Source organism: Fomitiporia mediterranea, assembly GCF_000271605.1.
Source record: "Fomitiporia mediterranea MF3/22 unplaced genomic scaffold FOMMEscaffold_5, whole genome shotgun sequence".
Taxonomy (NCBI): domain Eukaryota; kingdom Fungi; phylum Basidiomycota; class Agaricomycetes; order Hymenochaetales; family Hymenochaetaceae; genus Fomitiporia; species Fomitiporia mediterranea.
This window is the reverse complement of record NW_006760390.1, coordinates 2,393,046-2,412,343: the sequence shown is the minus strand read 5'-3', so window position 1 is coordinate 2,412,343 and position 19,298 is coordinate 2,393,046. Positions and strand designations below refer to the sequence as shown.

At 46.4% G+C, this 19,298-nt stretch overlaps 8 protein-coding genes across 8 annotated transcripts; 5 read left to right on the top strand and 3 right to left on the bottom strand.

Moving 5' to 3' along the window:
* The first annotated feature begins 171 nt into the window (after positions 1 to 171).
* FOMMEDRAFT_19512 (uncharacterized protein) lies at positions 172 to 2,365 on the top strand. Its single transcript, XM_007265790.1, has 13 exons — positions 172 to 338; positions 398 to 416; positions 480 to 512; positions 576 to 617; positions 673 to 691; positions 748 to 777; positions 831 to 863; positions 918 to 932; positions 981 to 1,132; positions 1,195 to 1,219; positions 1,276 to 1,329; positions 1,387 to 1,461; positions 1,524 to 2,365. Exons 1-13 carry the CDS (start codon positions 200 to 202, stop codon positions 2,331 to 2,333), a joined length of 1,446 nt encoding a protein of 481 aa, XP_007265852.1. The 5' UTR covers positions 172 to 199; the 3' UTR covers positions 2,334 to 2,365.
* A 221-nt stretch (positions 2,366 to 2,586) lies between these two features.
* FOMMEDRAFT_167479 (uncharacterized protein) lies at positions 2,587 to 3,734 on the bottom strand (the record flags this gene model as incomplete). Its single annotated transcript, XM_007265789.1, has 3 exons — positions 2,587 to 3,011; positions 3,068 to 3,433; positions 3,496 to 3,734. The coding sequence occupies 3 exons, from the start codon at positions 3,732 to 3,734 to the stop codon at positions 2,675 to 2,677; spliced, it is 942 nt and encodes a 313-aa protein (XP_007265851.1). The 3' UTR covers positions 2,587 to 2,674.
* A 65-nt stretch (positions 3,735 to 3,799) lies between these two features.
* On the bottom strand, positions 3,800 to 4,454 carry FOMMEDRAFT_155374 (Las1-like protein; the record flags this gene model as incomplete). The annotated part of the gene is made up of 2 exons (XM_007265788.1): positions 3,800 to 4,282; positions 4,341 to 4,454. The coding sequence occupies 2 exons, from the start codon at positions 4,452 to 4,454 to the stop codon at positions 3,800 to 3,802; spliced, it is 597 nt and encodes a 198-aa protein (XP_007265850.1).
* Positions 4,455 to 6,191: 1,737 nt separating this feature from the next.
* FOMMEDRAFT_84119 (uncharacterized protein) lies at positions 6,192 to 6,839 on the top strand (the record flags this gene model as incomplete). The annotated part of the gene is made up of 2 exons (XM_007265787.1): positions 6,192 to 6,410; positions 6,468 to 6,839. 2 exons carry the CDS (start codon positions 6,192 to 6,194, stop codon positions 6,837 to 6,839), a joined length of 591 nt encoding a protein of 196 aa, XP_007265849.1.
* Positions 6,840 to 9,934: 3,095 nt separating this feature from the next.
* On the top strand, positions 9,935 to 11,863 carry FOMMEDRAFT_106824 (cytochrome P450 sterol C22-desaturase). Its single transcript, XM_007265786.1, has 5 exons — positions 9,935 to 10,277; positions 10,335 to 10,448; positions 10,502 to 10,576; positions 10,631 to 11,614; positions 11,664 to 11,863. Exons 1-5 carry the CDS (start codon positions 9,964 to 9,966, stop codon positions 11,728 to 11,730), a joined length of 1,554 nt encoding a protein of 517 aa, XP_007265848.1. The 5' UTR covers positions 9,935 to 9,963; the 3' UTR covers positions 11,731 to 11,863.
* A 1,031-nt stretch (positions 11,864 to 12,894) lies between these two features.
* Positions 12,895 to 14,660, top strand: FOMMEDRAFT_155371 (C-22 sterol desaturase; the record flags this gene model as incomplete). The annotated part of the gene is made up of 5 exons (XM_007265785.1): positions 12,895 to 13,189; positions 13,272 to 13,377; positions 13,427 to 13,501; positions 13,555 to 14,538; positions 14,594 to 14,660. 5 exons carry the CDS (start codon positions 12,895 to 12,897, stop codon positions 14,658 to 14,660), a joined length of 1,527 nt encoding a protein of 508 aa, XP_007265847.1.
* A 416-nt stretch (positions 14,661 to 15,076) lies between these two features.
* Positions 15,077 to 16,885, bottom strand: FOMMEDRAFT_146247 (uncharacterized protein). The gene is made up of 5 exons (XM_007265784.1): positions 16,664 to 16,885; positions 16,465 to 16,590; positions 15,705 to 16,397; positions 15,189 to 15,633; positions 15,077 to 15,132 (listed from the first exon to the last, which is right to left on the bottom strand). Exons 1-5 carry the CDS (start codon positions 16,777 to 16,779, stop codon positions 15,106 to 15,108), a joined length of 1,407 nt encoding a protein of 468 aa, XP_007265846.1. The 5' UTR covers positions 16,780 to 16,885; the 3' UTR covers positions 15,077 to 15,105.
* A 484-nt stretch (positions 16,886 to 17,369) lies between these two features.
* Positions 17,370 to 18,619, top strand: FOMMEDRAFT_121867 (HAD-like protein). The gene is made up of 6 exons (XM_007265783.1): positions 17,370 to 17,568; positions 17,631 to 17,650; positions 17,721 to 17,880; positions 17,956 to 18,036; positions 18,093 to 18,448; positions 18,500 to 18,619. The coding sequence occupies exons 1-6, from the start codon at positions 17,539 to 17,541 to the stop codon at positions 18,555 to 18,557; spliced, it is 705 nt and encodes a 234-aa protein (XP_007265845.1). The 5' UTR covers positions 17,370 to 17,538; the 3' UTR covers positions 18,558 to 18,619.
* Positions 18,620 to 19,298: the final 679 nt, after the last annotated feature.

Here is a 19,298-nt window from a genome sequence, read left to right as displayed (position 1 = left end):
TGCGTGGCCTATTCCTGGAAACAATGATCATCGTTGCACAGGCAGGAGACGGAAACGGGTGATTACCGAATCGGTAATTGCGCGCTCATAACTTTCGCACAGTAACAAACCGTGCGTGCAGACAATCCTCGTGCTTACCTCCTACTGCGGCCGTCATCTTCCTTCTCAGCCTACGAGCCACCTTGCGTGGGCGGTTTAAATGCTTGCGCGACGGACCGTCTGCGCAGGTATTCTGTGTCTGACATCGCTTGCTGCTTCTGCAACGCAGACGTTCTTGGAACAGGGCTTCCAATTCGACTATACCCCATCAGGTGCTCCTGTGCCGATACCAACAACTGGTAGATTCTCGTTCTTTCAATTCACACATCTACTTGCTAACATCCTTCTCATTTTGTAGCACAGTGCGATTCTATACCGTATGTGTTTCTTTCAAGGTAATCTGCGTGTGCGCGTCTCAAATGCAATGATACTACTTCTAGTCTCTCATGGAGTCGGGCGGCATTTACGACTGGGTGAGCGGAGAACGGACCAATCCATTGAACAAGTATCAATCTTGATTGTACCTCATTCTCAAGGCCAAATCCTCAAGCACCGTACTACATCCAAGTCTACACTTCGTTCGTCCTTGCCTGTCCACCGTAGCGAACTTTACTGACCCTGTGAAAACTGCAGGACATTCCTTTTCCCTTCGGTATTCACTTCGCCGCCGTCACAGCGCTAAACAATGTCTAATCAAATGCTGTGCAGATTGTTAATGTTGGCAGCGGTCTGCAGTTCGTGAGTGATATTTTTAGACGTTGGTATCTTTAGCGTTTATCTGTGCGTTTTAGGATTGGCCGGTTCCCTATGTTCCAGGAACCCAAGTAAGTAACTTGATTAATCGTGTCTAATCAGCGCCTGATTGAGACCGTGAAAAGTATCAAATATGCATGGTGAGTACGGTAATCTTGGGCAAACCATCCATCTCTGACGTCAAACAGTTCGATTCAAACGGTGTATCTGGAGGCTGTCAGCGAATGGATACTGTTATTCCCGCCGAAAATTCCTCCTTGAGCAATCCTCCGATTTGCACAAACCTGACTTATCCAGCTGGTATCTTAGACGTGGAAGGAAAGGACCACACTGGGACTCTGTGAGTGAAATTAATCACAACGTCCTGCATAACCTCCTTTGTATTGACTGATTTGCTGGCAGGTCGCAATATGGATGGGTCGATCAGGTATTATCTATAAATGCACAAATAAATTGTTTTCATCCTTACAGATAATTAAACAGTGCACTGATATCAGTATTCAACCGAAGAACGGGACACCGCCGTTCACGTTAACTGTGGGTTTCTTTTGAATGAATCGGGTTCCGACAATAACGTAACTTCGACTATCTTAGGTTGCTCCAGCTCTTCATCCTCCTTGGAACATTACTAGTAATGACATGAGTCCTATTAATTGGACGGTACAATTAGTGAGCTTTCATCGCGACAAAAACACCCGCACCACTTATTTATGGGAATACTCTACAAATAGTCCTGGGGGTCGCCTTTCTTCATTTCCTTAGTTGATGCGAGTGGGCAAACTTGGGCCAACGGTCCGTTGCACAGTGGTGGCCAGGGCTCCACCGGCTGCCTTGCCTTGGGAGCAGACGCAAGCAGTGGTATTTCGGACTCCGTAGCCATCGGTTCGGGTATTGGAGGACTCATCGGTGGATTAGCCATCGGAGGTCTAGCCGCCTGGTTTATTCTTCGAAGGCGGCATAGCCCCTACCATGACTCGTACATGACTGATCGGATACACAGTGGTTATGGAAAGGATGGTGGTCAGGTAATGGATGGCTCGCTATACACTGCTGTACCTTCTGCAACACACGCTGCAATACCCACCGACCACACAGTTGACAGTCGGACTTCAGCAGGGACCGCTACTGCTAGCAGCCATCGACATCTTTTGCCTGGCTCTGGATACGAAATCGAGCCGTTCACATTGCCGGAGTCGTCCACAGAGGGTTTAATACCAAAGAGTCCAGCCACCGGCGGTACTTCTTCGGCAGACATCCCGCTCTCTCCAATGAGTCGACATAACCCAAGCAGTTCGCAAAATCATAGTCCCCAGCGATCATTGTCCTCAGGGCGCGCGGCAACGACGGGTGGCCAAGTTTATGTTGTACATCATGATGGAGGACGCGCACCCGTTACCGTGTATACATCAGAAGGTGCAGAGGTAATTGAGCTGCCGCCGCGCTACAACCCAGATGACCCGCCGATCGAACAACGCCGAAGAGCGGGATCTGCCCCCCGAAAAACACCCCGGAGTCCTGGATTAAGTTCAAGTAATGGGTAATATTCCGGTAATTCTACCCCCTTTTCCTTGTTGTACTGTCATTTGTGCATATCAATGGACACGAATCTCTGTTGGGTTGTCTCAATCCTATTTATCTACTTTCCACTTACTGGGACATCTGTTACTCACTTTCTTTGCTGGTTTTCTCTACTATACATTCGCATATTTTCTTGATTGACACTGTACGTCGATGTACATATTTTGGTGACTTACATGTAATGCACTTTGCAACACTTACGACCGTTGTTAAATGCGAAATGTGGATTTACTAGATATTATATGCAGTAAAGTGACGGAAAAGTCTACTTAAGTTATGCTTTTTTTTTTCGAGAAAAGGATTGTCAGTTGACAAAGATCCCAATAGGACAACTCCATGATTCCGCAGGTACCTTCGTCCATCCTTTCGGCATGACGTCCGTCTCAACCTTCCGAGAAGGGCGTGAACCGGAAGAGGTTTCCTTGTCAATATCCATCAGGACTGGTGCCTGCTCTGCGTTCTCGGCATCCAACGATGAAATGAGTGTGTCGAGACGTTCTTCCATCACCCGCAGTTCCGTGTCCATCCAGGCATCATTTGGACCAATAGATACCGAGCGTTGCGCTGCGGTAAGAAGGGACGTGCTGATTTCCTCAAGTTCGGGATCGTCACGTACTAAGAGACTGAGCAACGCATTGGCACTGGTGATACATCAGCTTCGATTCGCACGGAATAATCAATGTCTATCAGAACTCACCCTTTTCTCAGTTCCGTAGGCTCGTCGGCTCGGATTGCTAGAGCTGAGATGAGACCGAGCACAACGTCTTTCCGTCTCAAAGCCAAGTAATTTTCTACTCGTACGTCGAGGGAATCCGTCTCCCATTGTTCAACACACCAAGCCGCCCACGCAGCAAGGCAGAGTTCATACGACAAGTCTTTCCTTGAGAAGTCATCGCTGTTTGGTGTCGCCGGTCTGCAGATCAGAAAGTCGGTGATCGCAGATACGAGTATGGGCGGAAATGATGGGTGGCTTGTCTTCAAGGTGGAAAGTAGCGGTGTCCAGACCGAAATTAAACCTTGCGGTAGGATAGGAGATGATTTTAGGTTACTGGCCAGCCGCTTTCTGATTAAATATTGATTCAGTGCCAGGACCTAACAAGCAGGCGAGTGAAATAGAAGTCTTACTTGCCAGACACAGGGACGAGGCCTCCTCGTTCTATCAATGCATCACACAATCGCTCCAATGCCCAGCGCTCTTTCTCATCCTCCCCATCTCCCGTCTGAACAGCACCCCAGCGATGGAAGATTACCGCAGAAGATGCAACTTTAGCCTCACTGATCCAACGTTCGATATCACGTAGCACTGTCGCCAAATTGTCCTTGTATTGCGTTGTAAGAGAAGTGTCTCGGGATATTATCTTCATAAGCGATTTGTATTGTTTGATAAGCGGAGTAAGGGGAGACAAATTAACTATTGCTGTTGATTGGTTTATGTCGGACGCTGAAAGCGTCGGAATGAAATAGTTATGCAAAAGCCATGCAAGCGACTGGAAAGAAGATTAATCAAAAATTTAGCCAAGAAAGAGGGGAGATAAATGCATGCCTCTTTTGCCCCAGAGCGTAATATTTCAAGACCGGGAAGATCCTCGTGAGTAGCAGCATGTCTGATCTCGACCAGCCATTGTGGCAAACCAATCTGCGCTGCGATAGATGCAATAGAGCGTGCGTACGCTCCAAGTTGCAAAGGGTCAACAAGACCGTTGACAAGGCGCACAATTGCAGTTGCATAGCTTTGGCGTACACTCAGAATTAAGCTATTTTTAGCCTCCGGAGAGATTATTTGCCCGTTATGTGGGCGCTGTGCGTGAAATAAACTACCAGGAACCGATGCATCGAGGGTGATGGATGAAAGGATAGAAAGGGCCGCTTCGAGGGCGTGTGGAAGGGGCGTGATCGCTCGCCATGCCGAAAGCTATGGGAAATGTGCGTGAAGGCAATGCAGCAAATGAGTAAAGCTGAATACTACCCACTCGGTTTATGGCTTTAGCTTTTGCGTCTAGGTCTGTTTCGTCTGTATATATCCAGTTGCAGACCTGGTCAAGCTCGGCGAGAGAGATCCATGGAACGCGTCGGGGGAGTCTCATCTGTAACAAATGAAAAACACAAAGGATACACAACAAAGATGCATCGTCCGAAAATAGTTACTACAACTAAAGCTAATGAGTTGAGGGCCGGCTTGCGCGCGACTGCCGACGTGTTATTCCCTCATTTATCCAATCATTTTGACCTACGCGTGGGCATGTCCTTTGCACTCCAGCTCATAGAATAAAGATATCTTCAAAGATATCATACGTGCAGGGACGCTGCCACAGAATGATGCCTGTCGTGCAGCAGGTCCTAGCAGACTAGCTTCATGTGGCGGCAATAGAATTTAGGTGGAACGTGTAAGACGGTCCCCGGATCCGTGAACCTATCGTGAAACGTGAGTCCGCTTCTTTCGGCAAAGGAACTTGCTTGCAGCCGTCTAACATAACACATTGTGGTGTTCCTACAGCCGACAGAATGAAGGATTGGTCGTGTATATGTTACCGACTCTGGTCGTAGATTTCTTATCTGCCTCGCAGCATCCATGCAGTAAGATCAAAGTCATTGGGTGACTTCCCGTAGGATTTTGGAAGCTTCCAAAATCCAAAATACTTGTACCTGTCTTATAAGCGAAATAAAAAAAATTTATTCCAGACCGTAGCACATTTTTCTGCAGTTGTTAGATCATTTTGATTCTATTTCACTTAAGGCAACATCTGACACATTTCTGTACAAAAAGGGTATAGATAAGATCTGTATGATCTTACTTATACCTTTTAAGGCAGGTACTTGATGGATAGAACAACTTTCTACTCTGAAAGGGGGGGTCAGACCCCCCTTACAGATTTTCAGACTGGAAGACAACAAACTACGTGTGTTATTCGGTTCTCATATCGCTTACTCTTACTACCCTTCGCTTATATTCAGACTACTCCTTTTCTAGTATCTTTTCAACCTGGAAATCCTTCCAAAAGTCTACGGGAAGTCACCCATTTGGCCTTTGTTGCAATCCAATCCAATTTATCCACGGGCGCTACGCAGTATTGATGCAAGATACGCGATGGTGTTTCTCTATACGGTGCACCGCTGCGGGTCGCACGAACTTGCGGCAGCCTCGGCAATAATTGCGACGATCGATGTTCTTTCCGACACAGCATTGGCACCGCCCATCAGTGATTCCCTTGTAGGGACAAGTATACTAAATATGATATCGGCCTAAAAATATTCATCCAGCGCAGTTTACTATGGGAGATCAGGGGTATAAAACCCGTAGCTAATCTTGCCAAGCTTTCCGCCAAGTCAAGTTCCCCAGACTGAACGTATTCCAAAACCCAAAACATTCAAAGCTATGGGCTCTCTCGACCAGCGTGGAGATATTTCAATCGCCCTCGTTGTTATCTATCCTTTCGTGCTCATCCTCTCTATAATACTAATCCTACGACATGGGCTCAAAAGGCAAGCAGGATGGCTATTCCTTTCCCTGTTCTCGACAGGTTTGTTATTGCTTTACCTATTAGTTAATGTACCTAGCTAAATCTGCTTCAATCTCTTTAGCGAAGATTATCGGCGCCATACTCCATATTGCAGCAGAGAAACAATCTCCACCAAAAGTTGGTCTTTTCATTGGCGCATTCGCAGTAGAAGGGGCAGGCCTTGGACCTCTGATGGAATGCACGCTGAGCTTCATCGGAGCTGTGTGAGTGGATTTTTTTCCGCCTCATCAATCAGATGAGCAAAACTAACTTACATCTACCAGTGGCGTGCGTATTATTGACACCCATCCAATTGTTACGCGAATGCGTCTCCGCCTGATTCACTTAGCCGTTACCGCTGCAATGGTTCTGAGCATAGTCGGAGCAGTAAAATCGAACACCACCGACAGTGGAGAAAAACAAACAGCATCTACACTGCGAAAAGTTGGAGGGATTTTGTTTGCAGCGACATTTGTTGCAATCATTCTTGTCCATCTCGTCTTCTGGCAGGCGCAGCGTGACCTAATGAAGTACCAAAAGACGGTAAGCTTTTTCAACCGCGAGCTCCGTAGATCGTGCTTAATCTTTATTGCATAATAGCTTCTCAAAGGCATCTCGTGTGCATTGCCTTTCCTCGCAATCCGCGTCCTTTACAGCGTGTTATCCGCATTTTCGCCTCCCGCCTCATTTGGTTCTTTGGGCTCTCCGTCGGGTTCGACCTCGGGCCTAGCAAAGTTCAACAGCATCACCGGCAGCTGGCAGCTTTTCCTCGTAATGGCTGTTATCATGGAATTTATTGTAGTTGCGACATACATATTCTTCGGACTGCGATTGCCAATCAGTGGAGGCGTAGATTACGAGAGCACAGCGACCAGCAGTCCATTCTCGCGTTCGATTCCTTTGAATTCTAACGCAGGCTTCCAGAGCTATCCCCCGAGCAAGGCAAACCTTAACGGTGATCAATATGCTTAAGCGGATACTGGAGAAGCTGTTTTCATTAGAAAGGGAGGGGTGCTACGTTTCGACTCGATTTTTGGCTCGGCTGCTTGCAGTTATTTATTTGGCTTGTTGTGATGAAATATTATATACTTTATAATTTGTAGATATCAAATTTGTCCCCGGTTTACTTGTCTCGAATATATCCCCAAAACGTGTGCGAAAATGTATTTGATCCTACTCCCGTGTCAGAGAGTGCACAAAAGTGCGATGTGCAATTTCGATTGAGTATAGCAGCCTAATTTGGAACACTACGCGGTAACGTGATTTCCATCAAGGCTTCTTCGTGAGACCAAATGAGACGGACAAGCCAGACAATCGATTTCGAGCTCCCTCATTCTATGGTCGCGCCCCAACAAGGTGACCTTCCACTTCTAGATTCCTTTCTCATAGACAGCCTATGGAAAGACACCTTAATTGCTGACTATTTCTGTACAGATGAAGGATCAAGGTAGGTGAATATCCAGTTTCTTGTAGAAACGACTGGTGAAATATGCGTGCTTCTAGACCGTGGTGGAAGTTGTCAAAGTCAGGAAGATGGTATCCGGGATATCCATGCTAAGAGTAATAAGGATCGAAAAGGATGGATGACCCATCGGCTTGTCCGTCGAGGAGATCGATTACCCCAAGTGTGTCGTATGCTTAGTATTACGTTTGACATGAACTGACACTCTTCCAGAGTCAGGTGAGGACTTTCGCGTTTCCGTTCTCATTCGTCTTTATTCTCCTTTCTCAAGTGAACTATAGTGGCATAGTCTATGGCAGCAGAATCAGCTGGGACAACGTCTACGATCATCACATAAGATAAATCTGAAGTGAGTGATCAGAACTGTATTGGATGAACTTCACATTGCTCACGCCCAATCAAGCAAGCCCTATCCGTCAACACATGAGGCTTCAGAACAGAAGAGTTCATCCTTATCGATTGTGCGTCTAAAAAGTTTGCAACGAAGACGTGCTTTCTTGTTAACACATTGCATAGCTCAAACGTAAATTCACCACACGAGGGACAGTTAGGCCTGCCTTCCAGGTTTCTGAAGGAGGTTCCACTGAAGCACAAGATGATGTGATTACAAAAAAGCAAAGACGACAACCTGACGAAAGGACAACGCTAACCCATTCTCAAGACAAAGAGCTGGACAATGAGGATAATGCGGAAGGGAATCACACTAGTGATCCAGGATCTAAACCAGACAGGGCGAAAGAACGGCAAAAGAGGAAGAAGAAACGGCAACGAATAGAGAGGCAAGCCCGCGATGAGGAGCATCGTCGTAGGATGGAAAATGAGGCAAGGCAGGCCGAGGCAGAAAGCCCTGGTCCTCGAAGGTTTCTAGTTGCCGTACCCTTGGCAAGTCTCAGAAATCTATCAGGAGGGTCTGTCAGCGGGCACTTTAGAAAGAGGGATTTATCATTGAACGACATGCTTCCCGTTACGTTAGAGTCACTTTTGGAATCATCGACTGCAAGAACACTTTACAAAGCACTCAAAGGACCTATTTACTTTGTTTGTCCAAATTTGCTTCCTTTAGCGTCTTTCCTGATCCACTTTTATAGCCAGCTTCTTGTGTGCAAATGATTGATCGTCTCAAGGAAAGGCTCAAGTGTGCTAATGTATGCTCCAAGCTAATCGTCACCAGCATATCTCACTTCAACGAAGTCACTGCTCCAAACCTCTTGCTCAGTGGTCAAAATCCTCGTTTACTGGGAAAACAGACACTGGATGCAATCGAACAGGTCCTCGAGGACTCCCAGCCTCCGCACGAGCTCGAATCCTCACAAAATGCAGAAGAGAAGATAAAATGCCTTTTCAGACCAATCCTTAGAAGCTTAAGCCTTGAAGATATCATCATTACTACGTGAGCGTGTCACTCCCTTATTCCGACCATGCCTAACAGACGTTTTCCTGCAGGGGTTTTTGTTGGAGGGAGCAAATCGGCCTTCGCTCTTCGGTGGACTTGGGCATCCATGATTACAAACCGAAGTCAGATGCAGCAATCATCAAGATTACCAGTGAAACAGATGCCCAGATACTGGTCCTCTTTGAAGCATACTCCAGACTAGGCCAAAGTTTGAAAACTCCAGACGAAAATAGAGCTGATAGAGTACGCCTCCTCATTCAAGGATCATACATCTCTATTCGGGATGAGAAGCCCTTGGTCGTTTTCTACCTCACGCGGGACAAGCACATGGAAACTATCCTAATTTTCTCGGAAAACCAGGAATACACTAAGGTACGATAAGCAGCTCATTCTGGCGAATGCAACGCTTAAGAATGTTGATTTTCAGTTCGGATATTATGCGGAAAAGCAGCCCTTCTATAATGAAGTCACCTGGGTGGATCTTATTTGTCAAATAATAAATATTGTTGGATGTAACTAATTTGCTGTGTGTTTGCTCTTGGTCCTGCTGTGCTACCGTATAACCACATGTTTAATACGCGAAATTGGATGATCGATTCGTTAATCGAGGTAATTGTGCTACACGTTATTAGTCATACGGTCAAAAAAAAGAGAAGCGGAAAAGTATTTTCAGTTAGACTAACACAGAATTGTGCCATGGCAACAATGGCACCGCTCAAAACGCGGATTTGAATTGCTTCCGTTTCAGTGCCATTGCGACATAAAGGATGCCTCTATAACACTCTCCTCTATCCACCTCCTTCGGCACTAGAGTCGCCAGCCTTCACTCCTTCAATCCTGACCACTCTCTTTTTCAAAGTCATGAAGTGGATTACTTTTTTGCTCGTTGAATAGATTACGTTTTGTCTCTGGTTCCTGAGATTTGATGCACTGGAAGGGTGAGCCACCGCAGATTGCATAATTGATCGCTCTTGCATGTGAGTTCAGTTCACCTATGTTGCTTCCATACACACAAAGTTGCCAATGGGAGAAGATGAGAGACGACGCGGTCTCGTGCAGCTGAACTTTCCATCTGCGCGGTGTATAAACCGACGCGTCCAATGGTGATTAGCTAATTTTTTGAGCTAAGTGGTCCGATACCGTGTATTTATTACACATTTCTCTTGCACGCTTTCCCACCTAACATCTCAACGTGGCGTGAGGTCTCTCTGTCTCTACCATCGCCCACGTCGACGTCGGCCATGGCTAGTGCACAGAGCTACTCTGTGCAGGCATCCTTTCCATCTGCACTCACTTCCCCGTTAGGCCAGATTCCTGTGCCAACCTTCTTCCCAACGGAGGGCAAAACTTCTTGGATTTATACCCTCGCTGCAATAGTCCTATCCCTTCTCGCTCTTGAGCAGGGAGTCTACCGCTACAAGAAGGCACACCTTCCTGGCTCAAAATGGACTATCCCTGTCATCGGCAAATTTGCGGATTCAATGAATCCGACTATGGAAGGTTATTTGAGGCAGTGGCAGTCTGGTGCCTTGAGTGCGCTTAGTGTCTTTAATATGTACGTGTTTAAATTTCTTGTCTTAATTTTATTTCTCTAAACTAACAATTTAAAAAGTTTTATAGTTATGGCGTCAAGTAACGAGTATTCTGTGAAAATATTCAATTCGCCAGCGTATGCCGAGCCCTGTCTGGTAAACTCAGCCAAACAAATCCTCATGCCAGACAATTGGTGAGTTCTTGTATTAAATTATTAGACGCATGTACTCACCCATGTGCATTAAGGGTGTTCCTAAATGGAAAAGCTCATGTTGAGTACAGGAAGGGTTTGAACGTCCTTTTCACTCGCAAGGCTTTAGGGTCAGTTTCCCCTGCTATAATATGCAACTCTAAAGTTTACGTTGTATTCTTCAGTATCTACTGCCATATGCAAGATATGATCGCGCGGAAGCACTTTGCACGTTGGCTTGAGAACGCAAAGAAGAATCCGTCAGCACAACCTATAATGTTCGCAGTACGCAACATGAACATGGATACATCGCTTCGAGTGTTCTGTGGCAGACATATTCCTGAGCATGCCACCCAGGAGATCAACGACAAGTACTGGCTTATCACTCGGGCATTGGAGCTTGTCAACTTCCCGCTTGCATTTCCGGGCACGAAAATCTACAGTGCTATCCAAGCCCGAAAGGTGGCAATAAATTGGCTTTCGCTCGCGGCGAAAAACAGCAAGATTAGTATGGCTGCTGGTAATGAGCCAGAGTGTATGCTTGACGCCTGGGTCAAAGAATTGGCAGATCCTGTATATAAGGGTCGACGGGAGTTTAGCGATCGTGAAATGGCCATGGTCCTATTCTCATTCCTATTCGCCAGTCAAGACGCAATGTCCAGTGGTCTTATCTATGCGTTCCAGCATCTGGCTGACCGACCTGACATGCTCGCGAAGATCAGGGCGGAATCAGACCGTGTCCGTGGAAATGATCCGGACAAACCCCTTACGCTCGAGATGCTCGATGAAATGTACTACCTTCGCGCGTTTGTCAAAGAAAGCTTACGTCTCAAGCCCCCTGTCACTATGGTTCCCTATAGGTGTACGAAGTCATTCAACATCACACCCGACTATACAGTTCCGGCGAACAGTATGCTCATTCCGTCTACGTACCCCTCTCTTCACGACCCTTCAGTTTACCCGGAGCCTGACTCTCTCAATCCGGACCGCTGGCTGGATCCGGAAAGTTCAGCGAACAAGAACCCGCGCAATTATCTCGTCTTTGGCTCTGGACCACACCGCTGTATTGGCTATGAATACGTTTATGTGAACATCGCAATTTGCTTGTCCGATGCTATCACGTTAATGGAATGGGAACATGAAGTGACACCACTGAGCGAGGAAGTGGAGTACGTGTTTATATTATTCTCTAGTGACTAATCGCTGATTTCTATGCAGGATCATCGCTACCCTCTTCCCGAAAGACGGATGCAAACTCAAACTCCGTCCCCGTGAACGAGTATAACGCTTCATGACGGCATGTTTCTTTGCACCTCAGTAGAATTTCCCTTGTCGTTTCTAAAAAGGATGCGACACATTTTGTTGCTATTTGTATCTATGTCTCCCCTTATTAGGATGTTATGAAATCTACAATTCCTGCATACCTTCGTGATTCATGAAAGGCAATTTTGTCTGTAAGAGGAGTTGTAATGAATGCAAGCAAGAAAAGTGTGGTCTTCAGGCCGAACATGGAATCAAGGAATTCTGTATTATTCATGTATAATAGATTCACCCCCAAGTAAAGATGTGTAAATTGTCAAGAATCAAGGTAAAGTACAGCAGATAAAGACAATATGAGTAAGTTTCCCAAATTAGATGACTACAGTGATCCACAGTCCTTAATAATATGACAACATTGTTGAGGTCTGTTGAGACGAGTAATTCTGTCAAACTGTAAGCAGCAGTGTCAAGGCCAAAGAATCGAAATTGAAATTGAAATAGTAGAAGAAACTGCATGGAAGGGAAGGAGCAAAATTGGGAATTGGTGGCACTCATCTGGGAAGTGAGAACAAGAGTGCCGAATAAAAACAAGATGCATACGGGTGCCAGTCGTACATCTGTTTCATATGTTTTAGACTCATCAGCTTTGTATGCCTATATCCAAAACGAGTTCATACACTACTTATTTGGACTGTCATAATATGCATTGTCTATTATTTATAACTACTATTTTCACTGTCAAAAGCATCACAATTACAGTCAGTACTCTGTATGTAACACTGTATCTACATTATATAATACAAACAATTTGAACCTTATCCAAGTAGGCTCTATTTTGTTTGGCTGATTCCCCAATTTTGCAGTATTTGAAGATTGCATTGCACTTCATAACTAATTACTTCTTGCTTGAGAGTTCAATCATATTCTGTTACTTCCATGCATGTCAGTAAAGACTCGAGGGTGACAGGTGGAAAGATCCGTACTAGACAGCCGAAAATTGTCTGTCTGAAGTGGAAATCGACATACCATATTACACTGAGCTGTTACACATCACCTTATTAGTTGATTTCTTAGAAAAGTAGTCCGACAATGTATATTTATTGCCTTCTCCACCAACCCCTCTCCTCTTGCTTCTCCCTCTTTCTCAGCACGATATCTGTCTTTACTATCGCCTGCAGTTACGTCTACCATGGCTAGTGTACATAGCTACTCTGCACGGGCATCACTTCCGTCGGCATTCACTTCTCTGTTGAGCCAGATCCCTGTTCCGACAGTCTTCCCAACGCAGAGCAAGTCTTCTACATGGATGTATACTCTCGCAGCAATAGTCCTGTCCGTTCTCGCTCTCGAGCAGGGTGTCTATCGTTACAAGAAGGGAAACCTTCCAGGCTCAAAGTGGACCATCCCTATTATTGGCAAGTTTGCGGACTCCTTGAATCCAACGTTAGAGAATTATTCGAAGCAGTGGCAGCTCGGGCCCTTGAGTGCTCTTAGTGTCTTCAATATGCATGTGCTTAAGAATCTTTTACATTGATTCTTTGAACTGATATCTCAAAAGTTTTATAGTAATGGCGACCAGTAACGAGTATTCACTGAAGGTATTCAATTCAGCAGCGTATGCTGAGCCCTGCCTTGCAGACTCAGCGAACCGGGTCCTCATGCCAGACAACTGGTCCGTCGTTGTATTTATTTGCCACACTGATCTAACCACATGTATGTAGGGTGTTCCTCAATGGCAAAGCCCATAACGAATATAGGAAGGGTTTGACTATGCTTTTCACTCGCAAAGCATTAGGGTTAGTTCTCCCGCTTTAGAATTCAACGCTCTCATTTATGCCGGCTTCTTCAGAACTTATTGTCCTATACAAGATATGATCGCACGGAAGCATTTTGCTCGATGGCTCGAGAACGCCAAGAAAAATCCGTCAGCGCAACCTATAATGTTCCCAGTACGCGACATGAACATGGACACATCGCTCAAGGTATTCTGTGGCAATTATATACCCGAACACGCTACCCGGGAGATCAGCGACAAGTACTGGCTTATTACGAAAGCATTGGAGCTCGTCAACTTTCCTCTAGCGATTCCCGGCACGAAAATCTACAATGCCATCCAAGCTCGAAAGTTGACAATGAAGTGGTTGACACTCGCTGTGAAAAACAGCAAGATTAGTATGGTCGCTGGCCATGAACCAGAGTGTATGATTGATGCCTGGGTCAAAGAATTGGCAGATCCTGCATATAAGGGTCGACGGGAGTTTAGCGATCGTGAAATGGCCATGGTCCTATTCTCATTCCTATTCGCCAGTCAAGACGCAATGTCCAGTGGTCTTATCTATGCGTTCCAGCATCTAGCTGACCGACCTGACATGCTTGCGAAAATCAAGGCAGAATCAGACTGTGTCCGTGGAAATGATCCAGACAAACCACTTACGCTCGAGATGCTCGATGAAATGCACTACCTACGCGCGTTTGTCAAAGAAAGCTTACGTCTCAAGCCCCCTGTCACGATGGTACCATACAAGTGTCTGAAACCATTTAACATCACGCCCGGCTATACAGTTCCCGTGAACACTATGCTCATTGCGTCGACATATCCCTCTCTTCATGATCCTTCCGTCTACCCGGAGCCCGAGACTCTCAATCCCGACCGCTGGCTGGATCCGGAAAGTATTGCAAACACGAACCCAAAGAATTACCTCGTTTTTGGATCTGGAGCGCATCGTTGCATCGGCTATGAATACGTTAATATGAACATCGCACTCTGTTTGTCCAACGCTGTTACGTTGATGGAATGGGAACATGAGTTGACCCCGCTGAGCGAAGTAGTGGAGTACGTGCTTGTTATTTCCCATTACTGAACCTAATGCTAACAGGTTTTCGTGCAGAATGATTGCTACCCTCTTCCCGAAAGACGGATGCAAACTCAGATTCCGCCCCCGTAAGAGAGCGTAGCGACTTATAATGGCCTGATTTCCGGTGTTTTACTAGAGTTCCTCTGTCGCTTTCAAAAGCGATGCAATCACTGGACGCCAATTTTGGAAGTCGACACTGCCTTCTTTGGAGAAGGATGAACCTTTATAGATAGGTTATATTACATAAGCTGATATTACGAATCATGTGTAATTTCTTGAGTCTTGACAAACATGATGTTTTCCATTATTTGACATAACGAAAATCAAGTAGCACTTGCTACACCCTCGTGCTGCCATCCGAGGTTCTTTCATAGGAATCGCTTAAACGAACACAAAAAGTTTGCATAACTTCAAATCAAGCATTACATCAAGAAATTTCAAATTTATTGATACAGGATAGAAATGAAACACCCTGTTATACCGATACATTGAAAATAAAAACGTAATAAAGGATTGTATCGTAAGGTGATTTGGAAACAAAGTTTCTAATTCCCATTGTCCGTCACGGTGAACTGCAAGGGTATGAAGGTAAGTGCAAGTACGATGGGTGGAAAGTGGGGGAACGCACGTAGACCATGTCGTCTAATGACCCGTGCTGCGCGACTGCCACGAGGACCGGCTGGTGGTTTGCGGCGCTATTAATGCTCGCCATACGGTATGTACCTGCAGGAAGGCCATCGGTTACATCCACAGAAAGCACGCCATTCTGCGCCTTTTCATTTAGTCCCTTGAAGAACGTGAACTTGGTCGGGTCTGTGACACTCGTGTCTGACAACCCATTGATTTTCTCGATGACAACGTGCGAGTGTCCGATAATGTTCCCCTGGTCGTTGATATTCTGAGGCGCGGAGAAGTAGTTGTCTGCAGCATTGACGAAGTTACCGGCTGCAAGGTTCTTGATGGCGAGCTTGACGGTGAACGACTTGTTCGCTTGGATCTTATCTAAATTCTTCGGTGACTGGAATTTTGCCGACGGCATGTTATTGGTAGATGCAATCACACCCATGGGTGCGCTAGAAAGGATCAAGTAAGAGAAGGCAAGAATTAGCAATTGTCTGACTGGATTCATTTATGAATAACGCACGCATTGCACGAGCCGCCCTTAACTTGCTGACCATTAGTGAGCGGCTTCTTAACAGTCGCGCAAAAGTTGATGAAGTTGTTCGGTGAGGTTGCGGAGGCCACTTGGTCTTGTGCGGGAACCTGCTGGCCATCCTTTTCAAAACCCTTCTGGACTAATGATGGGTCAAGGCATAGCGAGCTCTGTAAATCACCATTGTTGTTGCCGCCGCCACCGTTGTTATTCCCGTCGTTGTTGCTCGTACTATTATTTCCACCATTGTTGTCGCTGCCGTTGTTATCCTCGCCATCGTTGTTGCTGCCGTTGCTATTCCCGCTACCGTCGTTGCTGCCGTCGTTATTCCCGCCATCGTTCTTGCTGCCATTGTCATTGCTGCCATCGATGTTGCCGCCGTTATTCCCGTTGTTGGGATTACCACCGCGGTCATTGCTATTGCCGTTGTTATTACCGCTGTCGGTGCTGTTATTCCCACCGCCGTTGTTGCCATTGTCGGTACCGCCATTATTCCCGTCTTTATTACCGTTGTTTGCACCAGAGTCATTACCTCCTCCACCAGCGTCACCACTACTATTGTTGGTTCCACCATTTCCGGTACCGCCAGTCGCACCGGTAGCAGCTATGCGTGCATCAAGGTCTGCCTGCGTTGTACAAGTCACACTCGTTCCCGGGCTATTCACAAGCGGAAGCGCCGCGCAACTAGCAAATGTGCCGTTGTTAATATTCACCCAAGAAGAACGTGAATGATATAATAAGAGCAGCATACATGGTACCACCAGCACATGGTGTGAGCGTGAACTTGCCGCCAACGCATTGCGCAAACTGTTGATTCACACATGCGTTCTCTCCTGCATTGCACGACGAATCTGGAGTTAATTTAGAAATCTGGTTGCTGATAATTTTGCCAAAGGGGTTAGCATAAAGAACAAGAACAAGTCACTCTAAGAGACACAGACATAACTTACTTGAGATCTATGGCTTCCTCCCCGTTCTGCTTTGCGAACGAAGATGTTTGGGGGGTCGGCCTTGCAAGAGCATAGGAAACGAGCGAAAAGACAAGCGCAGCAGTCACAGACTTCATAATTGGACGTTTCGTTAAAAGGGGGGTGGAGAAGAACCTAGTCTTACAGAGAAAGGACTGAAGGGCGAAGACGATCTAGCCAGCTAGAGCCCGAGGAAAGGACGTGAAAAAGTCAGATAGAGGGGGTAAACAATTGCGTATCAACTCTTCAAGTGGTCCTTTATACTCTTGGCATGCGTGGCTCGGGACGTGACTATCGTCCAACAAGCGAGAAGTAGGCTCCGAGTCTAATTATGGATACCCTTTTTAAACAAAAGAGCCACATGCGGCAAGAACCGGCATTGTTTCTCAATTACAACCGTTTATTCAAGTTTACCATTGTCCTTGGCTACGAAGCCATGGCCGTCGTAACCAGTGAGTGAAAATATTCCATACAGCACCAATAGTGTTTGGTGCAGAAGTGCTCAACCTTCCCAGCGTGCTGCTAGATCTTGACGACTCATGTTGATGTGTGGCCTCAAGCCAGCTCCAATAGCAAAAGCGCGCAGATGCTAAGGCCATACGTCGCAGCTGTTCTAAAAATATCGCAGGGCATAATAGTTGGAGGCCATAGGCTGCAGAGAGGAAACGGTAGACAACTTGTGGTCTCAGGCGCTCAGTAGCTGACGGAGGGTGATGAGCCGTTTTGGCAACCACGTTTGTTCCAGCAACTGATCCCGTTGATGAGGTCTTCGGCAAGTTCCGCCGACCGTTTGTTGTCTACAACCCTGCAGGCAAAATTCCTGGCAGGTATCAGGATCCCAAATCCCTTAAACCAACATGACTATTCATTCCATCGTCGTGGATGCAGTGAGTTTTTAAGTATGCTCCAGCCTGAAGTTATCACATCTGATCGATCACTCACACTCAAGGTCTTATTTGACATGGATGGGTGAAGTAAACATGTATTCATTAAATACGCCGTTCGCTGATTGGAAGATTCACAAAATGCACTTTCACAGAACCCTTATAGACTCTACACCAGGTGTCATGGCTGCCTGGAATATATTCGCGAAGGATTACGGACTCGATGCTGAAACAGTCGCTCACGCATCTCATGGTCGCAGACTGTACGACACGCTCAGGGAATTCTGCAAGATCGAAGAAGATGAAAAACTTCTGGTCAGTGAAAAAAAACCATGCTTTCCAAAGTAAATTATGTGAATCATACTGAAGACGTCACGCCGATAATGGCAGGCAGAAGTAGCAAGATTCGAGGAAGAAGTCATCAAAGGCGGACCTGTGGCATTACCGGGTGCACTCGAACTCATCAAACAGGCTAGTACGATGTCTGAACATCAATCACAAAGCCTAGTCCCACGTAGCCTGCATAGATACAATCCGGAAACCCATCTGCCGAAGCTCAGAGACATGCTTGGGTGATCGCAACCTCCGCCACAAACGTCTATACACCGCGTGCCCTAGCAGCATGTGGCATTCCGATCCCACCTGCAGGACTTGTCACATCAAACGATGTTGCTCAGGGAAAACCTCACCCTGATCCATACCTTGCAGCTGCAAAGCGGTGTGGCGTCCTTCCTGAGAATTGCCTTGTTGTCGAGGACGCACCTTCTGGCTTGAATTCAGGACGTACTGCTGGGTCTAAGACTCTCGCTGTATGCACTTCACATTCAAAGCAGTCTATTCTTGACAAGTCCAGCCCAGACTACATTGCCAAGGACCTCACAAGGTAGGCCATTTTGTCACGGCGTAATAGAGTCATTTGACGATCTTCTTCAAGGGTGTCCGCTAATTGGGTAGACGGGAAATTAGAGTTTAGCATAGATGATTCTGAATAGGAACTGCAACGAGGCACTTATTGGTACAACAGGACAAAGCGATGTTAGACATTACAGACCCGAGAGTCAAAGAATGAATAGAGTTTGTTTTTGACTAAACTTAGTGTGAATGACGTAGTGTTTGTGCTTTCATGGACCACAGTGTGCGTGTCATGTCGCAGCGCTCAGTTAGGTCCGTTCAAGTGGTCGCTCTGGCAAGTCCATAGAGTCTACACGGCGTCCGAGACCATCAGGAATACTGAATGAGACCGTTGACATCTGAGCCTCGTTTGTATACACACTGTATGAGCTACCGCAAATCTGTTGCATGACCTCATTCCTCGAATGTGGTACAGTTTCCGATGTTCCGGTGTGTTTCCCAAATAGCGAAGAAATGCTTTTGAAGCATGACTGGTTCGCCGTCGACGCCACGGACAGCCGGGAACGCGACGCTTGTGGAGTGTAGGTGAACCCTATTCCTTGCCCAGATTGAGTTATACCTTTCGGCAAGTCGATCGGAGTCGAGTTCGTAAGATTCTTGAGGTAAGACGAGTTCTGTTTCTCCCCTTTCCTAAATCTCACTTCGCCGAGCATCGATATCATAGACCTTCGAGCCGTCAAGACAGAAGTGCGAGCCCCAGAAGCTGACTGCCGCCTCTTCCGCAATTTTCTTCTCGGCTCTGAGGTGCTGTGGTCAGGTCGTGCACTAGAACAGCAAGGGCTAGATGTCTCCCGCGATTTTGTAAGGCCGAGTACCTTCCA